A 15,955-nucleotide genomic window follows, 5' to 3' on the forward strand; every position below is an offset into this window, starting at 1 on the left:
AGAACCACCGAGCGCGGACCTCCGGCGCCTCCTAGAGCGGTGGGTCGCGGACTCGGCCGGCGGCGCACTTCCGTCCGCGCGCGTCGCCGCCCCGCGGACGGCCGGGCCTCGCCGCGGGCCTCGGGGAGTGGGTGAGTGGGGCACGGCGCGCCCGAGGTGGGGGGCGGGCCGGGGTCTGCGCCACCGAGGCCTCCCCCGCGCCCGCCAAACCGATCGAGCGCTCGGGCGACCCGCGGAGTCGCGGGCTGGGCCGGAAACCGAGGACCCGAGCCGGGGAGCTAGGACGCGCCTTGTCCACCCACCGCCCCTCATCGCGCCTGCTTACCCCGACCTGCGGGCCGAGGACACCCTGCCCCGCGCCTCTGCCGCCTCCCACCCTCCTTTTGCTCGATAGGCGTGGAGGAGGTGCTGGGCCGGCCGGCGGTCGGAGACCCGGCCTCTGGCCACAGCTGGCTAGGCCTTGGCCTCGCAAAGGCCACTCTCTGTGCAGAGGGCCTCGGCCCTTTCATCTCTAAAATGGAGGATGACAGGACCTGCCCTGCCTGCACCGCTTGGGTGGATTGCAGGCTTGGCACCGCCTCTGCCTGAAAACTCCTTCGGAGCCCGACAGTCTTTAGAATCTTCCGGGGAGCTTCCCCAGTGCTGAGAACCCCAGAACCACCGGGCGATTGTAGTCTGCAGCCAGGACTGAGAGCCACTAGCCCAGAGTGTCAAGTGACCCTACTGAGCTCGATCGTGTGTTGTATTCTCGCTAGGAATGTGTACTATCAGAAAACAAACGGCTGAGTTTTGTTTTGTTTTGTTTTGTTGTCCAAGTAGACAAGACCCAAAACCTGGTTTGCTTACTTATTTCCTAGTGGTGCATAATGCGCACCAGTGATTAAATTTCTGGTTACTTCCCGACCTAATGGAAGAGTTTTGGTTATTTGGCTTGCTTTTAAACTTTTTATTATGGAAACTTTCAAATCTATACAAAAACAGAATCGTGTACAGAATGTACCAACTCATGTACTAATCGCTAATTGATCTAGTTGCATCTGGCACCCTCACCCCCACTGGATTATTTTAAAGCAAATCAAAATGTACCATTTCATCCATTAAATACTGGCTTATGTTTATACAACACAGTAACTCCTTGAACATAACAGCATTATCAGTCTCATAAGAATCTCCTGTTACTCTCTGGTGAAGTTTACATTTCCCCTGTGCTCTCATTTTTTTCCCCCTCCCATCATCTGGTGGTCCAAATCAGGATTCAGACAAGCTAGACATGTTACGTTTGTTTGATGGCTCACATCTCTTTGTCTCCTTCTCTCTCTCAATTATTATTTTTCCTAGTATTTAGGTTGTTGAAGAAGTCAAGCCATTTGTCCTGTACTGTTTCTTACACACTGATTTTTGCTTTTTCCTTCGCTGTGGTGTGCTCTAATAAACGTGTTTAGAAGACAGCCTTTTCCAGATACACGTTATATTTTTTGGCAAGAAAACCTCATCGGTTACTGTGTGCTTCATATTGCATCACGTCAGGAGTTGGATTAGGTCGTGCCTCCATGGTGTTAAGATTGATCACTGGCTCTTTTCCATACAAATTGTATTGCAGGGTGACTGATTGATCAGGGAATTACAGAAGGATACTAATAACTACAGAAGGAATGAGAGAATATCACCTTTTGACAACCCCTAATGAAATAATGTTTCCTGGAAAGGATCACTAATGGTTGCTAACATCAGAAAAAGAGAGACAGTCAGACAGCTTGTGCTCCCTGGTGGAACTTCCCAATACCACTTGTTACATATTCTTAGGTGGTAGATGGGGGATAAAGAGGAAGCAGGATTGACCTTGAGTTGATAATTGTTGAAGCTCAGTGTGACAGTACGTTACACTAATCTCTCTCCTTTTGTGTGTGTTTGAAATTTTGCATAACAAAATTTTTTTTATTTTTTTAATTGACTTGTTGACTAGTGAGTTCAGTTCAGCCTGATCCATCCATTGTAGTTCTCCACTAGCCTTTCACTAACTGGTTCTCAAAACTGACTGCATGTTAGGATCACAGGGGAAGAATTTTTCTTATTCAGTTCTAAAACACATGTCTCTTGCGGAATTTCCTGTTGATTCTGGGATGGAGCCCAATGGTTGATGTTTTAAAAGATCTCCAGGTGATGAGTACTTCAGGATTCTGTATCACTGGCTTAGATCTACTATCAGTTACACATGCAAAGTGTTTATATTCTCTTACACCCTCTGCATTTATTACCTTAAATTTTTGACTTTCTGTATTCACTTTACTCTTGTGGCTCTTGCAAACTGCAGTCCAATCAGAAAGCCTTTGCAAATTAAACTATAGAGTTATCAGAGGAAGTCTTGATCTTGGAAGTGAAAATGTGGAGTAAGGCATGGAAAGGTCACTAGCAATAACCTAAAAACTCATGTGTGGGGTGGAGAGATGTACAACCCACCTGCTGTGTGAGGTGTGGGGCCGGGGTGGGGAGCTGACTGTACCCCCAATGGAAAGGGAGATGAGGTGACACATAGTCAGAAAAGCATGTTTAGCTTTATGACACATTTTTTTTAAGTCATGAAGTAAATTAAATGCAAAATAAAGTCAAATAGGTAAATAAAATGCTGCTTATTGCAACCAAAAACAATTCAAGGATTTTTTAAAAAAGTTAATCTCCACCACCATCATTTTAATCACCCCCGAGATAACCATTGTAGCAGTACGGTGTATATTGTTCCTCACCAGACTCTCTCTGTCTTGTATAACATAGATGTTTGGGCATTGTTTTAAAAATGAGATTATGCCATAGCCATCTGTAACTTTTCTCATTGTCATCCCTTCAGTGCAGGAGTCACAGACCTGGCTGAGCTATAGAACAGATAGTTCATGATATGAATGTACAATAAAATACTCAGTTGTTTCCATATTTATATTTATCTATCTATCTGTATATTCAGATGGTTTCCAAATTTTAGCCACCTTAAAAGTTTCACAGTAAATATCATTCATGCTTATTGGCCCTTTGGATTTCTTTTGTGAATTTCTAGTGTATATTCATTGTTTTAGTTTCCTATTTTGTACTTTTCTTTTTTAATGCATTTGCTTGAACCATTTCTTAGGGGCATTAAATAGTGAAGTGAAGTCGCTCAGTCGTGTCCAACTCTTTGCGACCCCATGGATTGTAGCCTACCAGGCTCCTCCGTCCGTGGGATTCTCCAGGCAAGAGTACTGGAGTGGGTTGCCATTTCCTTCCCCAGGGGATCTTCCTGACCCAGGGATCAAACCTGGGTCTCCTGCATTCCAGGCAGACGCTTTAACCTCTGAGCCACTAGGGAAGCCCCTTAGGGGCATTAACCCGTTATCAAACAGTACAGTTTTTTCCAGATTTTTTTTTTTTTTTTGGCAGGGGGAGGTCCTTTGACATTAAGAGTCTTTTGATATATGAAAATTTTTATGTAGTAAAAATGTCTTTTTAAAAGCTTTGTGTTTCATGTCTTGCCAGTAAGGGATTTTCATCCCCAAATTTGTATACATATTCTCCTAATTTTTTTTGAACACTTTTGTTTGGACCTGAAAGGTCCAAATTTAAATGTGAAACATTTAAATTTCTGAACCATGTGGAATGTATTTTTATATAGGATGCAAGATAAGAATCTTGCTTCACTTTTTCTGCGAAAATAACCAATTATGTCAGCATCATTCATTTAAAAAAGCCACTCTTTTTACATTTCTGTTACATATTGATTTCTGTGTGTACCTGGGTTTATTTCCAGACTATCCCTTCTCTTACTTACAACTTTATGTTTGTGGCCAATAATGTATCTTTCCATTGTGCGTGATTAGTGTCATGTTACTACCTAGAAAAGTAAATCAGTACTCACTACTTTGTATGCTTTTCTTGCCCATTCTCAGACCTACTTTCTTTCTTTCATGTGATCTTTGGGTTACGTTTGTTCCAAGATGAATCGCACTGGAAATCTGATAGAATTTGCATTAAATATACATGCATTAATTATGGAAAGAGGCATTTCGGTGATAGTAAATCTCCTATCAGAGAAGCTAATGTATTTCTCTCTTTGAGTCTTTTAGGGCCTGTTCCTTTCTCGTTAACTTTATTTCTAGCTATAAGACTTTTTTTTTTTCTCTTGTGACTGAGGGTTTTTTTCATTTTTGCAAGGACTGAGAAAAGTTTCTGATAGGTTTCTTTCCCCCTGTAGATAGTATATTTATCCAGCTCCCTGTCAAGTTTTCCTGTTTTAGTAGTTTTTCTTAAACTTACATGTTTGTTTCCTTCCTTGCCATCCATGTGGATAATCTGTAATTGGTTATATATAACTTTGGCAAATAGATTCGGAAACAGTGGAAGCTGACTTTATTTTTTTGGTTTCCAAAGTCACTGCACATAGTGACTACAGCCATGAAATTAAAAGAGACTTACTCCTTGGAAGGAAAGTTATGACCAACCTAGATAGCATATTAAAAAGCAGAGACATTACTTTGCCAACAAAGGTTTGTCTAGTCAAGGCTATGGTTTTTCCTGTAGTCAGGTATGGATGTGAGAGTTGGACTCAAAAGAAAGCTGAGCACCGAAGAATTGATGCTTTTGAACTGTGGTGTTGGAGAAGACTCTTGAGAGTCCCTTGGACAGTGAGGAGATCCAACCAGTCCATCCTAAAAGAGATCAGTCCTGAGTGTTCATTGGAAGGACTGGTGTTGAAGCTGAAACTCCAATACTTTGGCCACCTGATGTGAGGAACTGACTCATTTGAAAAGACCCTGATGCTGGGAAAGATTGAAGGCAGGAGGAGAAGGGGACGACAGAGGATGAGATGATTGGATGGCATCACCGACTCAATGGACATGTGTTTGACTAAACTCTGGGAGTTGGTGATGGACAGGGAGGCCTGGCGTGCTACAGTCCACGGGGTCATGCAGAGTCGGACACAACTGAGCGACTGAACCGAACTGAACTGAAGTTTGGGTTTATTTTACTTGATGCGTATCTCCTGTCAGAGAACTGTATCAGAGGGGTTTCCCTGGTGGTCCAGTAGTTACGAATCTGCCTTGCAGTGCATGGGGCACCGCAGTGAGAAGCCTGCACACCAAATGAAGAGTGGCCCCCTCTTGCTGCTGCTAGAGAAAGCCTGAGTACAGCAGTGAAGACCTACTGCAGCCAAAAAGTAAATCAATAAATCTTTTTAAAAAGGAACTGTATCAGAGATAGATATGCCCAAAAATAGTGAAAGGAAAAAGAGATATCAGGAGTTGGCAGAAATCTACACACTCCGCAGGTTGTTGCTGATCACCTGTGAGAGCAGAAGCCCAAGCGCTAACCCCTCATGGACCCTCTTATCAGGGGAGTGAGACGTTCCCTCAGCGTTACTGTGTGTTACTCACATTGCTGTCGAGTGTTGTAGCGTTTTGTTGTGGTTTCTGATGGTTCAGAGAAAGGGCTGCTCACCATGAGCTGCTCACCAGAGAGAGATCACTTAGTGAGCATAATTAAGTTCCCTCTCCTGCCCAGAACCTCACTAGAGCTGTTTATTATTAGAAGGATTTTCAAAAAAATTAATCAGCAGGAAGTACAGAGTCCTTATATACCCACTCCCCACCACTGCCCCTCATCAGATTCCCCTAGTGCTGACATCTTACGTTAGTGTGGTTCAACGGTGATGAGCCAGTATTGACCCACAGTTTACATTAGGGCTCATTCACGTTTTGTGTTGTATATACTATGGGTTTTGACCAATGTATGATGTGTCTGTCTTTACTGTATCATGCAGAATAGTTTTACTGCCCTAAAAACCCCATCCCTCCCTCCCTTCCCCCCCAAACCACTGTCTTTTTACTATCCCCATAGTTTTGCCTTTTCCAGAATGTTGTGTGGTTGGAATTCAACTACAGTTTGGTTACATATATATATATATATAATTTTTTGTATTTATTTATTTTATTTTTGGTTGCGCTGGGTCTTCGTTGCTGCACAGGCCTTTCTCTAGTTGACGCAAGCAGGTTCTAGTTGCTGTGCACAAGCTTCTCATTCTGATGGCTCCTCTTTTTTCCGTTCCCGGGCTCCAGAACACAGGCTCGATAGCTGTGGTGCACAAGCTTAGTTGCTCCACAGCACGTGGGATCTTCCCAGACCAGGGACTGAACCTGTGTCTCCTGCGTTGGCAAGTGGATTCGTTACTATGGAGCCACCAGGGAGGGCTCTCCAAGTGGCTCAGATGGTAAAGAGTCCGCCTCAGTGCAGGAGACCTGGGTTCTATCCCTGGGTCAGGAAGATCCCCTGGAGAAGGGCATAGCAACCCACTCCAGTATTCTTACCTAGAGAATTCCATGGACAGAGGAGCCTAGCGGGCTACAGTCTATGGGGTCACAAAGAGTTGGACACAGCTGAGTGACTAACACTTTCAGTTTCACCAGGGAAGCCCTCAACTGTAGTTTTTAATTAACTGAGTTTGGCTTTTTTTTTTTTTTTTAATTTATTTTTATTTGCGTGAGCAGTCATACAAGGTTTGGTAATTTGTAGCTTTTACTGATTAAGAGTTACTAAAATCTTTCTTTAGATTTCTGCGGAAAACTATTAGAGAACAGGAATCCACACTGTTCTCAATATATAGAAGTTAGATAACCGTGAAACTCACAAGAACCTGTTTTCGGTGATTTTGAGCAGTGATGTGTGATAATCCCTAAGTGACCTTCTCGTTGCAGGGTGGAAGATGTCTATGGATGTGACATTTCTGGGGACAGGTGCAGCATACCCATCCCCGACCCGGGGTGCCTCCGCTCTGGTCCTTCGGTGTGAAGGCGAGTGCTGGCTCTTTGACTGTGGGGAGGGGACCCAGACACAGCTTATGAAGAGCCAACTTAAAGCAGGTGAGTATACGTTCTACTTTCTAATTAGGGCTGTCTCTTGCTCGTCTTCATTTTCTCGGCTCTCCTTGGGCCTTCTACCCAGAAACAACCCCAGCAGTTGTACCCCATTTCAGTGCTGGAGCCCTGGCAAGACTTGGAAGGCATTCAGGCATCTGGCCACACCCAGATGCCTAGATGAACTAGCTGAATGACTACCCAACTTACTTCCTCCTTCTCCTTCCTTCCCTTCAGTCCTTCACTTTTCATTCTTCCTGTAAATTGAAGAGGAAGGATGTACATAGGCTTAGGGCATGGAGAATGGAGTGGGATACATCGGACACGTTAAAAAGACACTGCTCAAGCACGGGAACATGCTTACTTCCCCCAGGAGGTGGGTGTAAGTATCATGAGAGGGAAGTAGGTGTTCTGAGGAGTGAGTGGTTCTTTTCTGCTTGGGGTCATCAGCGAAGACATCTGAGAGGGGGTGATATGTGAGTTGTTGAAGGAGGAGGAAGGGCTCCCTGGGCTGAGGAGAAGAAGGGCATTTTGGCCAGAGGGAACAGAGCGAGCCTCGCCCCAGGCCCACCGAAGGGTCCAGTGTTCACAGAGCCTTGGCCCAGAGTTGGGTAGACCAGTATTCCAGTCCCAGCTGTGTCTCTGCTTATCACCTTAGCAGAACCAGCAAGCTTGAGTTTTTCTTCTCTCATCTTTAAAATGGGGTTAAAACCCCCCTATCAGGGCTTTCCTGATGGCTCAGCTGGTAAAGAATCTGCCTGCAATGCAGGAGACCCCGGTTCAATTCCTGGGTTGGGAAGATCCCTTGGAGAAGAGATGGGCTACCCACTCCAGTATTCTTGCGCTTCCCTTCTGGCTCAGCTGGTAAAGAATCTGCTTGCAACGCAGGAGACCTGAGTTCGATCCCTGGGTTGGGAAGATCCCCTGGAGAAGGGAGAGGCTGCCCACTCCAGTATTCTGGCCTAGAGAATTCCATGGACTGTATAGTCCATGGGGTTGCAAAGAGTCGGCACGACTGACTCACTCACTTCACTTAAACCCTCCACTTAAAAGGGGTGATGTAAGAATTGTATACAATAATCCCTTCTCTGTGTGGTTGTCTACTTCTCATCAGTTAAATCTCAACCCAAATGTTGTCTCCTCAAAGGCTTCCCCCAAACTTCTTGGGTTAAGTAATTTCTCCCTCACCCCAGGCATTCTCCTGCTTTGTGCTGGTTCTCCTGACTTTTTAGCATCATCAGGGTCTAAAATTGTGTTGCTCAGGAAGTTGTTTCTGTGTTCACTGTGTGTTCCCTGTACGACTAGACTCGCTGAGCATGTGCGCACCTAGGGGATGCCTGGTGATATCTGTTAATGCATGAGTAAGATGTTCAGCTTAGTACCGGGCCTCTCACTTGTTAGATCTTGATAAGCGGTAGTTACTGAAATTATTCCTACGGCTCATCACAGCACCTGGCGTTTAATGACTAAAAGAAAGACAGCTCTAGCATCCGAGGATCCCTTGGTCTAGTGGTGGAAACTGACGTGCAGACAGTCATGGTGAGATGTGACAAGTCGGAATTAAGAGGTGTTTTCTAGCTACTTTTGAAGCACAGAGGAGGAGGACACAAACTGTTCAGAGAAAGCGACTCAGAGATAGTAACAGTCGGGCGAGGATATAAGAGATGAATAGACGTTTCTCTGGGAGGAGAAGCAGGGATGGATATTCAGGGAACAGATGACAGAGTGAGCAGGAAGTAAGGGAGTTTCCAGAGACATGATGTGTTTGGGGAATCCTAAGCCATCCAGAACTCTGAGTACTTGACTGCAGAGATGAGAGACAGGAATGCTTAAAGTGAGGGCCGGCTGTGAAGACTTCGGTGGTATTCTAAGGTATCTGGGCCTTATTATTTAGGCTGTTGTCAACAAGAAATAATTAAATACTTTTTAATCCAAGAAATGACATGGTCTGATTTGTGTTTTAGGACAGTTTTCCAATAGCAAATGTATTGGGACAGAGAGTGGCATCAGGCCCAAGGCAGTTGCATTCACCTGGTGAGAGAGAGAAGATGAAGATGCTGGAGCAGAAAGTAGGAATAAGGATGAATTTGAGAGACTCAAAGAGATATGTGTAGAGCCAGCAGGAGACGTGACTGAGTGAATGTCTTAGGATGTGAAGAAGTACAGAATTACTCCAGGTTATAGGTGGTGATGTCCCAGACCTAGATAGAGGGTTAGGAAGAGAACTGTTGGAGGAAGGAACCAGGCATATCACTTGGGACAGGTGTACACAGTTCAACCCTAATCACATACTGTCTTATGTTGAAACCCTGTGGTCAGAGCAGTGTTATGCTTTACTTCCCTGGGATCACACAAGGCTTCCTTTCACGAGACCTGGCAGGGTAGGCACACGCCAGAGTGGTGGCTGTAATATTTAGAGAGTAGGAGTTGAGGTGGCAGGGTAATTAAAATAGAAACAAGTGACTGTTGTATTAAGAGGTTTGGGTTTAGGGATAAGTCTCCAGTTTTCACTCAGTACCTGTGTCAGTTATCTAATTCTGCACAACGGATTAAAAATTTAGTGGGTTACTTGCATTTATTATCTCATAGTTTCTGTGGGTCAGGGACTTCAGGCCAGGCTTAACTGGATTCTCTGTTCCAGGATCTCAGCAGGCTGCAGCCCAGGTCTTGGCCAGTGCTGGGGTCTCATTTCAGAGCTCACTCAGGTTGTTGGCAGAACCTTCTAGGTGCTGAACGAAGGCTGCTGCGGCAACCTGAGGCCTGCTGTCGGTCCTGGTCATGGGGGTTTCTGCTGCAGGCTAGCCTGCTTCCTTTTACTGCCTGGAAGGGAGAAGGAGACTTAAGAGCAAGTCTGCCAGCAAGATGGACTCTTAGAACATAATCGCAATGCATCCTTGTGCCGTGTTTCACTGGTTAGAAGCAAGCGCCCAGTCCCACCCACACTCACAAGGAAGGAATTATAGAGGGATGTGGACAGCTGGAGGCAGGGGCCACGGGTACCGCCTTAACTCTATTTGCCGTAATACCTTTCTCTCATGTTTTATATTTTACAGTTATTTTTCAACAGATCACAAAGCTCAAGCTTTTTAAAATAAAAGTTTGGCCAAAAAATAATAATACTAAAATAAAATCTAAAGGGAACTTTTAGCTTATTAAATTTTTATTGATTTAAAAAAAGAATTCCTGGCCTCAGGGAGGAGATGATATGGTAATCCCTGAACATCAGCAAAGACACTCTAGCACTTCTAAAGCCCCAATCTCAACCTGGAATCCTCAATACATCTTGGTTTCTCTCAGTAACCAAATATGGACCCATCACTGTTGGAATCTTCGAAAGCCTTTTAGCTTATACTACCTCCTGGGGTAATAATATTTTATGGGTTTCATAAGGAAGTACTTTCTGTCTGTCTAAATATACTTCTTTCAACTTTCCATGGTCCTGATATCCAAGCATCTGATTAAAAAGTGTGCGTTTGTCATATCTATTTTTTTTCATAATTTTAAAGGTAAGCTTAAGCTTTTTTTCCCCCTCAAAAATGATTACAAAAAAGTATTATACAAGTATAATTTTAAAATGATTATAATAAGTATACATGTTCATTGTAAAAGTTTAAACAAAACAGAAAAATATAAATAAGAAAATCCCAAATCTCTCTGGTCAGTGAATTTTCTATACATATAGTTATGGTAGTGGTGCAGGTATATTTGTGTGTGTGTTTGTATATAATTTTGCATAAATGCAATCAAACTATATTTGGTATTACTTTTTTTTTCCAACTGAATATAGTATGTATCAATAATGTAGACATTTTCCTACCGCAGTAAATATCAGTGCATCATTCCTTTGGGCGTAGAGGATGCTTAGTCTTCTACTCCTATATGGATGACATTTTCCCTGGTAATTTTCGTGTTCTTAAGTGAAAGGGAACTCAGGCATTTTTCTTTTTTCATTTGATAGCTTCCTCTTACCTTTGATAATTGTGGTTGCCATTCCTTCTCCCACTGAAATCAAGTTTCTTAAAAAATGAAATGTCTGTCTTCCATGAAACTGTGATAACTGTGGAAGTTACTTTTTCTTACCTAACGTGTCTCACTTGCTTTGAGTTCACTGATTGTTTGGTATTCAGCTTTGGCTGTGCTTTGCAGTAAATAGGGAGAGGCCCCGGAAAGTCTGACTTGGCAGTTTTGAGGTCAGTGTGAGACCAGGACTCAACAACTGATGCAGTTCTTTTGTCTGCTGATTCTTTAGGTCCCACTTGGGAGGGTGGGGGGCTGTTGGCAGCCCAGACAGCAGAAAGGGGGAAATGAAAGGGTTCCAGAAGTAAAAAAACAGCAAAAACAAAGACTAAACCAAGACAACAAAAAGGAGCATGTTGGGGAAACTTCTAGTGTGCCTCCTGGGGATTCTCAAGGTTCAAGATCAGCCCCTACCTGGTCCATTGTTCTCTGCTACAGTGCCTGGCTTGATGTAGTAACACTGAGAAGACTCGCTTGGAGCACACTGTTACCTGGATGTCACAGGACAGATCCCATCACAATAAACTAAATAGGCAGGTCATGAGCTATATTAAAAATATGTTAATTGTGATTGTTACTTTCAAAAGGCTTTGTGGTACATCTCTGAAAAACGTTGATGTGGCATCCTGCCACGTACCAGGAGTAGATTCAGTTTGTTGTTCAGTCACTCAGTCATGTCTGACTTTTTTGTGACCCCCATGGACTGCAGCCTGGAGGGTGTTTCAGTCCATGGAATTCTCCAGGCAAGAATACCAGAGTGGGTTGCCATGCCCTCCCCCACGGGATATTCCCGACCTAGAAATCGAACCTGCATCTCCTATTTTGGCAGGCAGATTTTTTACCTCTGAGCCACCAGGAAAACCCATACAGTTTACCATTGGCTAAATCAAGTTACAGCCTAAGTCAATATGCACTGGAAGAGCTGCTGTATTAGTTCAGACCGAAAGGAAGGGATGGACCCACGTGCCTTTACGAAACACCATGGGGGGTTTACCCTCGGATATGCACTCCAGCATCTGTTGCCTCCTCCTCCGTGGTCCTTCACCTCTATCCCTTTCTCCTGACCTCCTTCTCCCTCCTCCCTGTCCTCCCCTCCCTCATCCCCCTTGCTTTTTCCTCCTTCTCCTTCTGTCTCATCCAGGCAAGCAGGCTCTGGCTTGGTTAGTTAGTCTTTGGCCAGTGTGGAGTCCTTAAAAGGCAATTTTGGTTTCAGGCACTGGTCCAGTCTGTTGGAGCCAAAGGAACGTTTGTTAGCATGCTGGGAGTACACACTTGCTGTTCTGAGAGGGAGCAGCAGGGGGCAGTGTAACTGCCAGATACTTTCGCACTTGAGGCCTAGCTGATTACTGAAGTGAATCATTTTGGTACACGTTTTCCTTTTTTCTTTTTTCCAGTGAGAGAACTTCCCTGGTGGCTCAGATGGTAAAGCGTCTGTCTACAATGTGAGAGACCTGGGTTCGATCCCTGGGTTGGGAAGATTCCCTGGAGAAGGAAATGGCAACCCACTCCAGTACTCTTGCCTTGAAAATCCCATGGACAGAGAAGCTTGGTGCAGGCTACTATCCATGGGGTCCCAAAGAGTCGGGCACGACTGAGCCACTTCACTTCACTTCACTTCTTTCCTTTTCTCATTTTTCCAGTAAGAGGATGTATAGGAAAATACTCTTAAAACTGTAACACTGTATAATTTGAAGATGTTTTATGAAAAAAGTTGTATCTTATTAAAACCTTCCAGTGAAATAATACTTGTCTTTCTTGCTTCTGGAATCATGTAGAAAAATACATGCATGTTTCAAGCAGCTTTGTGTGGGTTTTATTTCTGAAAAATTCAAAAATTTGTTTTTCTGCTTCAATCAAAAGGGAGAATTACCAAGATCTTCATCACGCATCTTCATGGAGACCATTTCTTTGGCCTTCCTGGCCTCCTCTGCACAATCAGCCTGCAGAGTGGGTCCATGGTCACCAAACAGCCCATCGAAATCTATGGCCCTGTGGGGCTTCGGGACTTTATCTGGCGAACCATGGAACTCTCTCACACGGAGCTGGTCTTCCCTTACGTGGTCCATGAGCTGGTGCCTACAGCGGATCAGTGTCCTACAGAAGAACTGCAAGAATCTGTGCAGGTGGATAAAACAGACAACCCCCCCAAAGAGGGAGAAGGACGAACTATCCTGTTAGACTCAGAAGAAAACTCGTACCTCCTGGTTGATGACGAACAGTTTGTTGTGAAAGCGTTTCGCCTCTTTCATCGAATACCCTCCTTTGGATTTTCAGTCGTGGAGAAGAAACGCCCAGGTAAACTCAACGCACAGAAACTGAAAGATCTGGGTGAGTGTTTGTTTGTTTTCTCCTTTCTCCTCAGTTGAGTTGTGAGCTGAAACAGTTAGAAGTGTCATAGAAACCTTCCTTTCTTGTTTCCCAGGCCTAACACTTAAACATTTTCTCCACTTACTTCCTTTTCCTGAAGTTTGTTTATTAAGGGAAATCTCTGGGGCCAGAAGATGCTATTCAGAGCAAAAATGAAGTATGTATTTGAAGTCTCTCTTCAGCTCTCTAGAGGCACATTCTTGATCTGCCTTATCTTCAGCTTTTCCTATCTTGGTTGGTGGGGTGATGGTGGATGTCTCAGGTCTGGGCTTTTATTTTCTCATGTCATCTTTTTGAAGTATGTTTGAGTGGCATCTTTGGTCAGATACTTTTCACCATAGTTCTCAACCATGCAACTTCAACTAGCTGCTTTCTGAGTTTTCCTTCTTCATTGACTTGGCCTAGTCAGTCAACTTTGATTAAGTTATTAGTAATTTGGTGTTTGGAACACTGCCTCAACCAGTTTTATTTATTTATTTATTTTTTGACTGTGCCAGGTCTTAGTTGTAGCACGTGAGGTCTAGTTTCCTGGGGAGCGAACCCAGGCCTCCTGCATTGGGAGCATGGAGTCTTAGCCACTGAACCACCAAGAAAGTCCCTCAACCAGCCTTATATACCTGGGTTCATCACACTTGGAAGCAAGCATTCAAAGATTGGCTTGGGGCCCAGCCAAGGCATCTTACCTTCTCCATGCTAGGCCATCACACGCCCAGGTCCCTCAGCACCTCTCCCAAAGCAGCGCCAGGCACATCAGCCCTCTAGTATCACTGCCTTCCTTGCCATGCCGACGACAGAACCTGTGAAAAGCATGGCAGTGGTTTTTCATGTGTTCTTTCTCTTTATTTACACAATCTCTTCTTTCTTCCCCAACTAAAACAAAGCACTAAGTAATGAGGAAAACTGCCTTAGACCAAAGATATTTTTAATATCTACAAACCTGTGAGAATACCAGTGTGTTGGGAAACGGTAAACATGATCCATGTTGGAATTAGTGAACGTACTCTGTTTGCACGTGTTGCCCAGAGTGATCATCAGGTGCTATTCTCGATTAATATGAGATTGAAGCCCAGTTCGGTAAGCATGGAACTGCCTCTGTTTAAAATGAAGATTGATTGTGTGTAACTACCTGAAATTCTCCTCGATGTTGTGATCCAAACAGTCCCCTCTAACAACTTTTTATTACGTTAATCAGTTTGTCGGTAACTTGTCATTTAAATGGGCTCTTTAATTTTACCTGAAGATAAGCTTATTAAATGCAGCACACAAAAACTTATTCCCATGCACAGCAGAGGATCCCAGCTGTTACCTTGACTATAATAAGGTTTTAGGGGGACTTAAGAGCTTAAACTTATCTGAAACGTGTGCTTGGAAATGTTTTCAGTACTTGGACATTGCTAGTATCAATAGCCAACAGTGAACTTTTAAAAAATGTATAAATATCCCAGTTTCCCACAAGTAATAAAATATTTATAACAATTATGAAAAGAATTGGATGCCTTTTCCATTTGCTATTTGCAGTGCTGTTGAAACAGACGCTCTTTAACAAGTCATAAATTCCATTCCCGTGATGTTTTGGTATCTGCGTCCATCTTTTAGGTGTTCCACCAGGTCCTGCCTATGGGAAGCTGAAAAACGGAATTTCTGTTGTTCTGGAAAATGGAGTTACAATTTCTCCCCAAGATGTCTTAAAGAAGCCTATTGTTGGAAGAAAAATCTGTATTTTGGGTGACTGTTCTGGGGTTGTGGATGATGCAGGAGTAAAGCTGTGCTTTGAAGCAGACCTGTTGATCCACGAAGCGACCCTGGATGACACCCAGATGGACAAAGCAAAGGAGCACGGCCACAGCACGCCACAGATGGCGGCGACATTCGCAAAGCTGTGCCAAGCAAAGAGGCTGGTTCTGACTCACTTCAGTCAGAGGTACAAGCCAGTTGCCTTGGCCAGAGAAGGAGAAGCAGATGGGATTGTAGAACTTAAAAAGCAAGCTGAATCAGTGTTAGACCTCCAAGAAGTGACTCTCGCAGAAGATTTCATGGTGATCAGCATTCCGATCAAGAAGTGAAACCAGTATTCCTGACTGCATTCTGATGTGTCTGTAAATATGTTATTGAACCAACAGTCACATTTGGTTTTTTTGTTGTGGTGGTGGTGGTCATTGTTGTTTTGGTCTAAAGTTATTTGAGTCCTCATAATCCTGAAAAGGATGGAGCTGCATTGCTGAACTAACTCAGCATTGAGAGGGAGCAAGCTTTTTGATAATAAATCACTTTAAAAAGAATGAAACCAGCATCCTTCTTAAAGTCCACATTTGACAAAATGATAGGCTATTCAGGTATACATGCTTTGTGGCTGCTGCTTCAGAGATTAGCCAATGCACCATGCAATCCTGGGCTTAGCTTCTATCTAGCTTTATTGCTGTTGTTGGCAAAGTATGCAGGACTTGGCCCTTCTGGCTAAAAATGGTATTTTGGCAGTTTGTGTTGAATCTGTTCATGTTATTAACAAAAGAGAAATGTAATGAGATATTGGATATGCAGAATTGAAGCTGGCACGTTAAATCTTGAATTCTTTGCTAGAAGACTGAAGGCAGGGTCAGGATAGGTGTTTAGCCTTCAATTAATATTTTATTAAACTTTGCAGTTTGCTCTAAACCCAGGGTTCTCGGAGGTGATGCTGCTCCCTTAGATGGAAGTTTGAA

The 15,955-nt window shown here is 43.8% G+C and overlaps 1 protein-coding gene and 1 long non-coding RNA gene across 3 annotated transcripts; one reads left to right on the top strand and one right to left on the bottom strand.

Annotated features, from left to right (window-relative positions):
• Positions 1 to 45: 45 nt before the first annotated feature.
• Positions 46 to 15,375, top strand: ELAC1 (elaC ribonuclease Z 1). 2 transcript variants are annotated; one of them, XM_070779085.1, is made up of 4 exons: positions 46 to 131; positions 6,714 to 6,878; positions 12,750 to 13,217; positions 14,853 to 15,375. In XM_070779085.1, exons 2-4 carry the CDS (start codon positions 6,722 to 6,724, stop codon positions 15,317 to 15,319), a joined length of 1,092 nt encoding a protein of 363 aa, XP_070635186.1. In that variant the 5' UTR covers positions 46 to 131; positions 6,714 to 6,721; the 3' UTR covers positions 15,320 to 15,375. The 2 variants fall into 2 exon arrangements, with proteins under 2 accessions (XP_070635186.1, XP_070635187.1); XM_070779086.1 differs by lacking the exon at positions 46 to 131 and adding an exon at positions 3,581 to 5,179.
• Positions 9,317 to 14,901, bottom strand: LOC139179486 (uncharacterized). The gene is made up of 2 exons (XR_011563849.1): positions 13,940 to 14,901; positions 9,317 to 9,692 (listed from the first exon to the last, which is right to left on the bottom strand). It is a non-coding gene; the product is annotated as an uncharacterized lncRNA (long non-coding RNA).
• Positions 15,376 to 15,955: the final 580 nt, after the last annotated feature.

The sequence above is a fragment of the Bos indicus genome, chromosome 24, assembly GCF_029378745.1.
Source record: "Bos indicus isolate NIAB-ARS_2022 breed Sahiwal x Tharparkar chromosome 24, NIAB-ARS_B.indTharparkar_mat_pri_1.0, whole genome shotgun sequence".
NCBI classification, from domain to species: Eukaryota; Metazoa; Chordata; class Mammalia; order Artiodactyla; family Bovidae; genus Bos; species Bos indicus.

Excerpts from the sequence above, each read along its gene's own strand:
- ELAC1 (XM_070779085.1), top strand. The coding sequence starts at position 6,722 with ATGTCTATGGATGTGACATTTCTGGGGACAGGTGCAGCATACCCATCC. Across the intron at positions 6,879-12,749 it reads GAAGAGCCAACTTAAAGCAG|GGAGAATTACCAAGATCTTC; the intron begins GTGAGTATACGT and ends TTCAATCAAAAG. Across the intron at positions 13,218-14,852 it reads ACAGAAACTGAAAGATCTGG|GTGTTCCACCAGGTCCTGCC; the intron begins GTGAGTGTTTGT and ends TCCATCTTTTAG.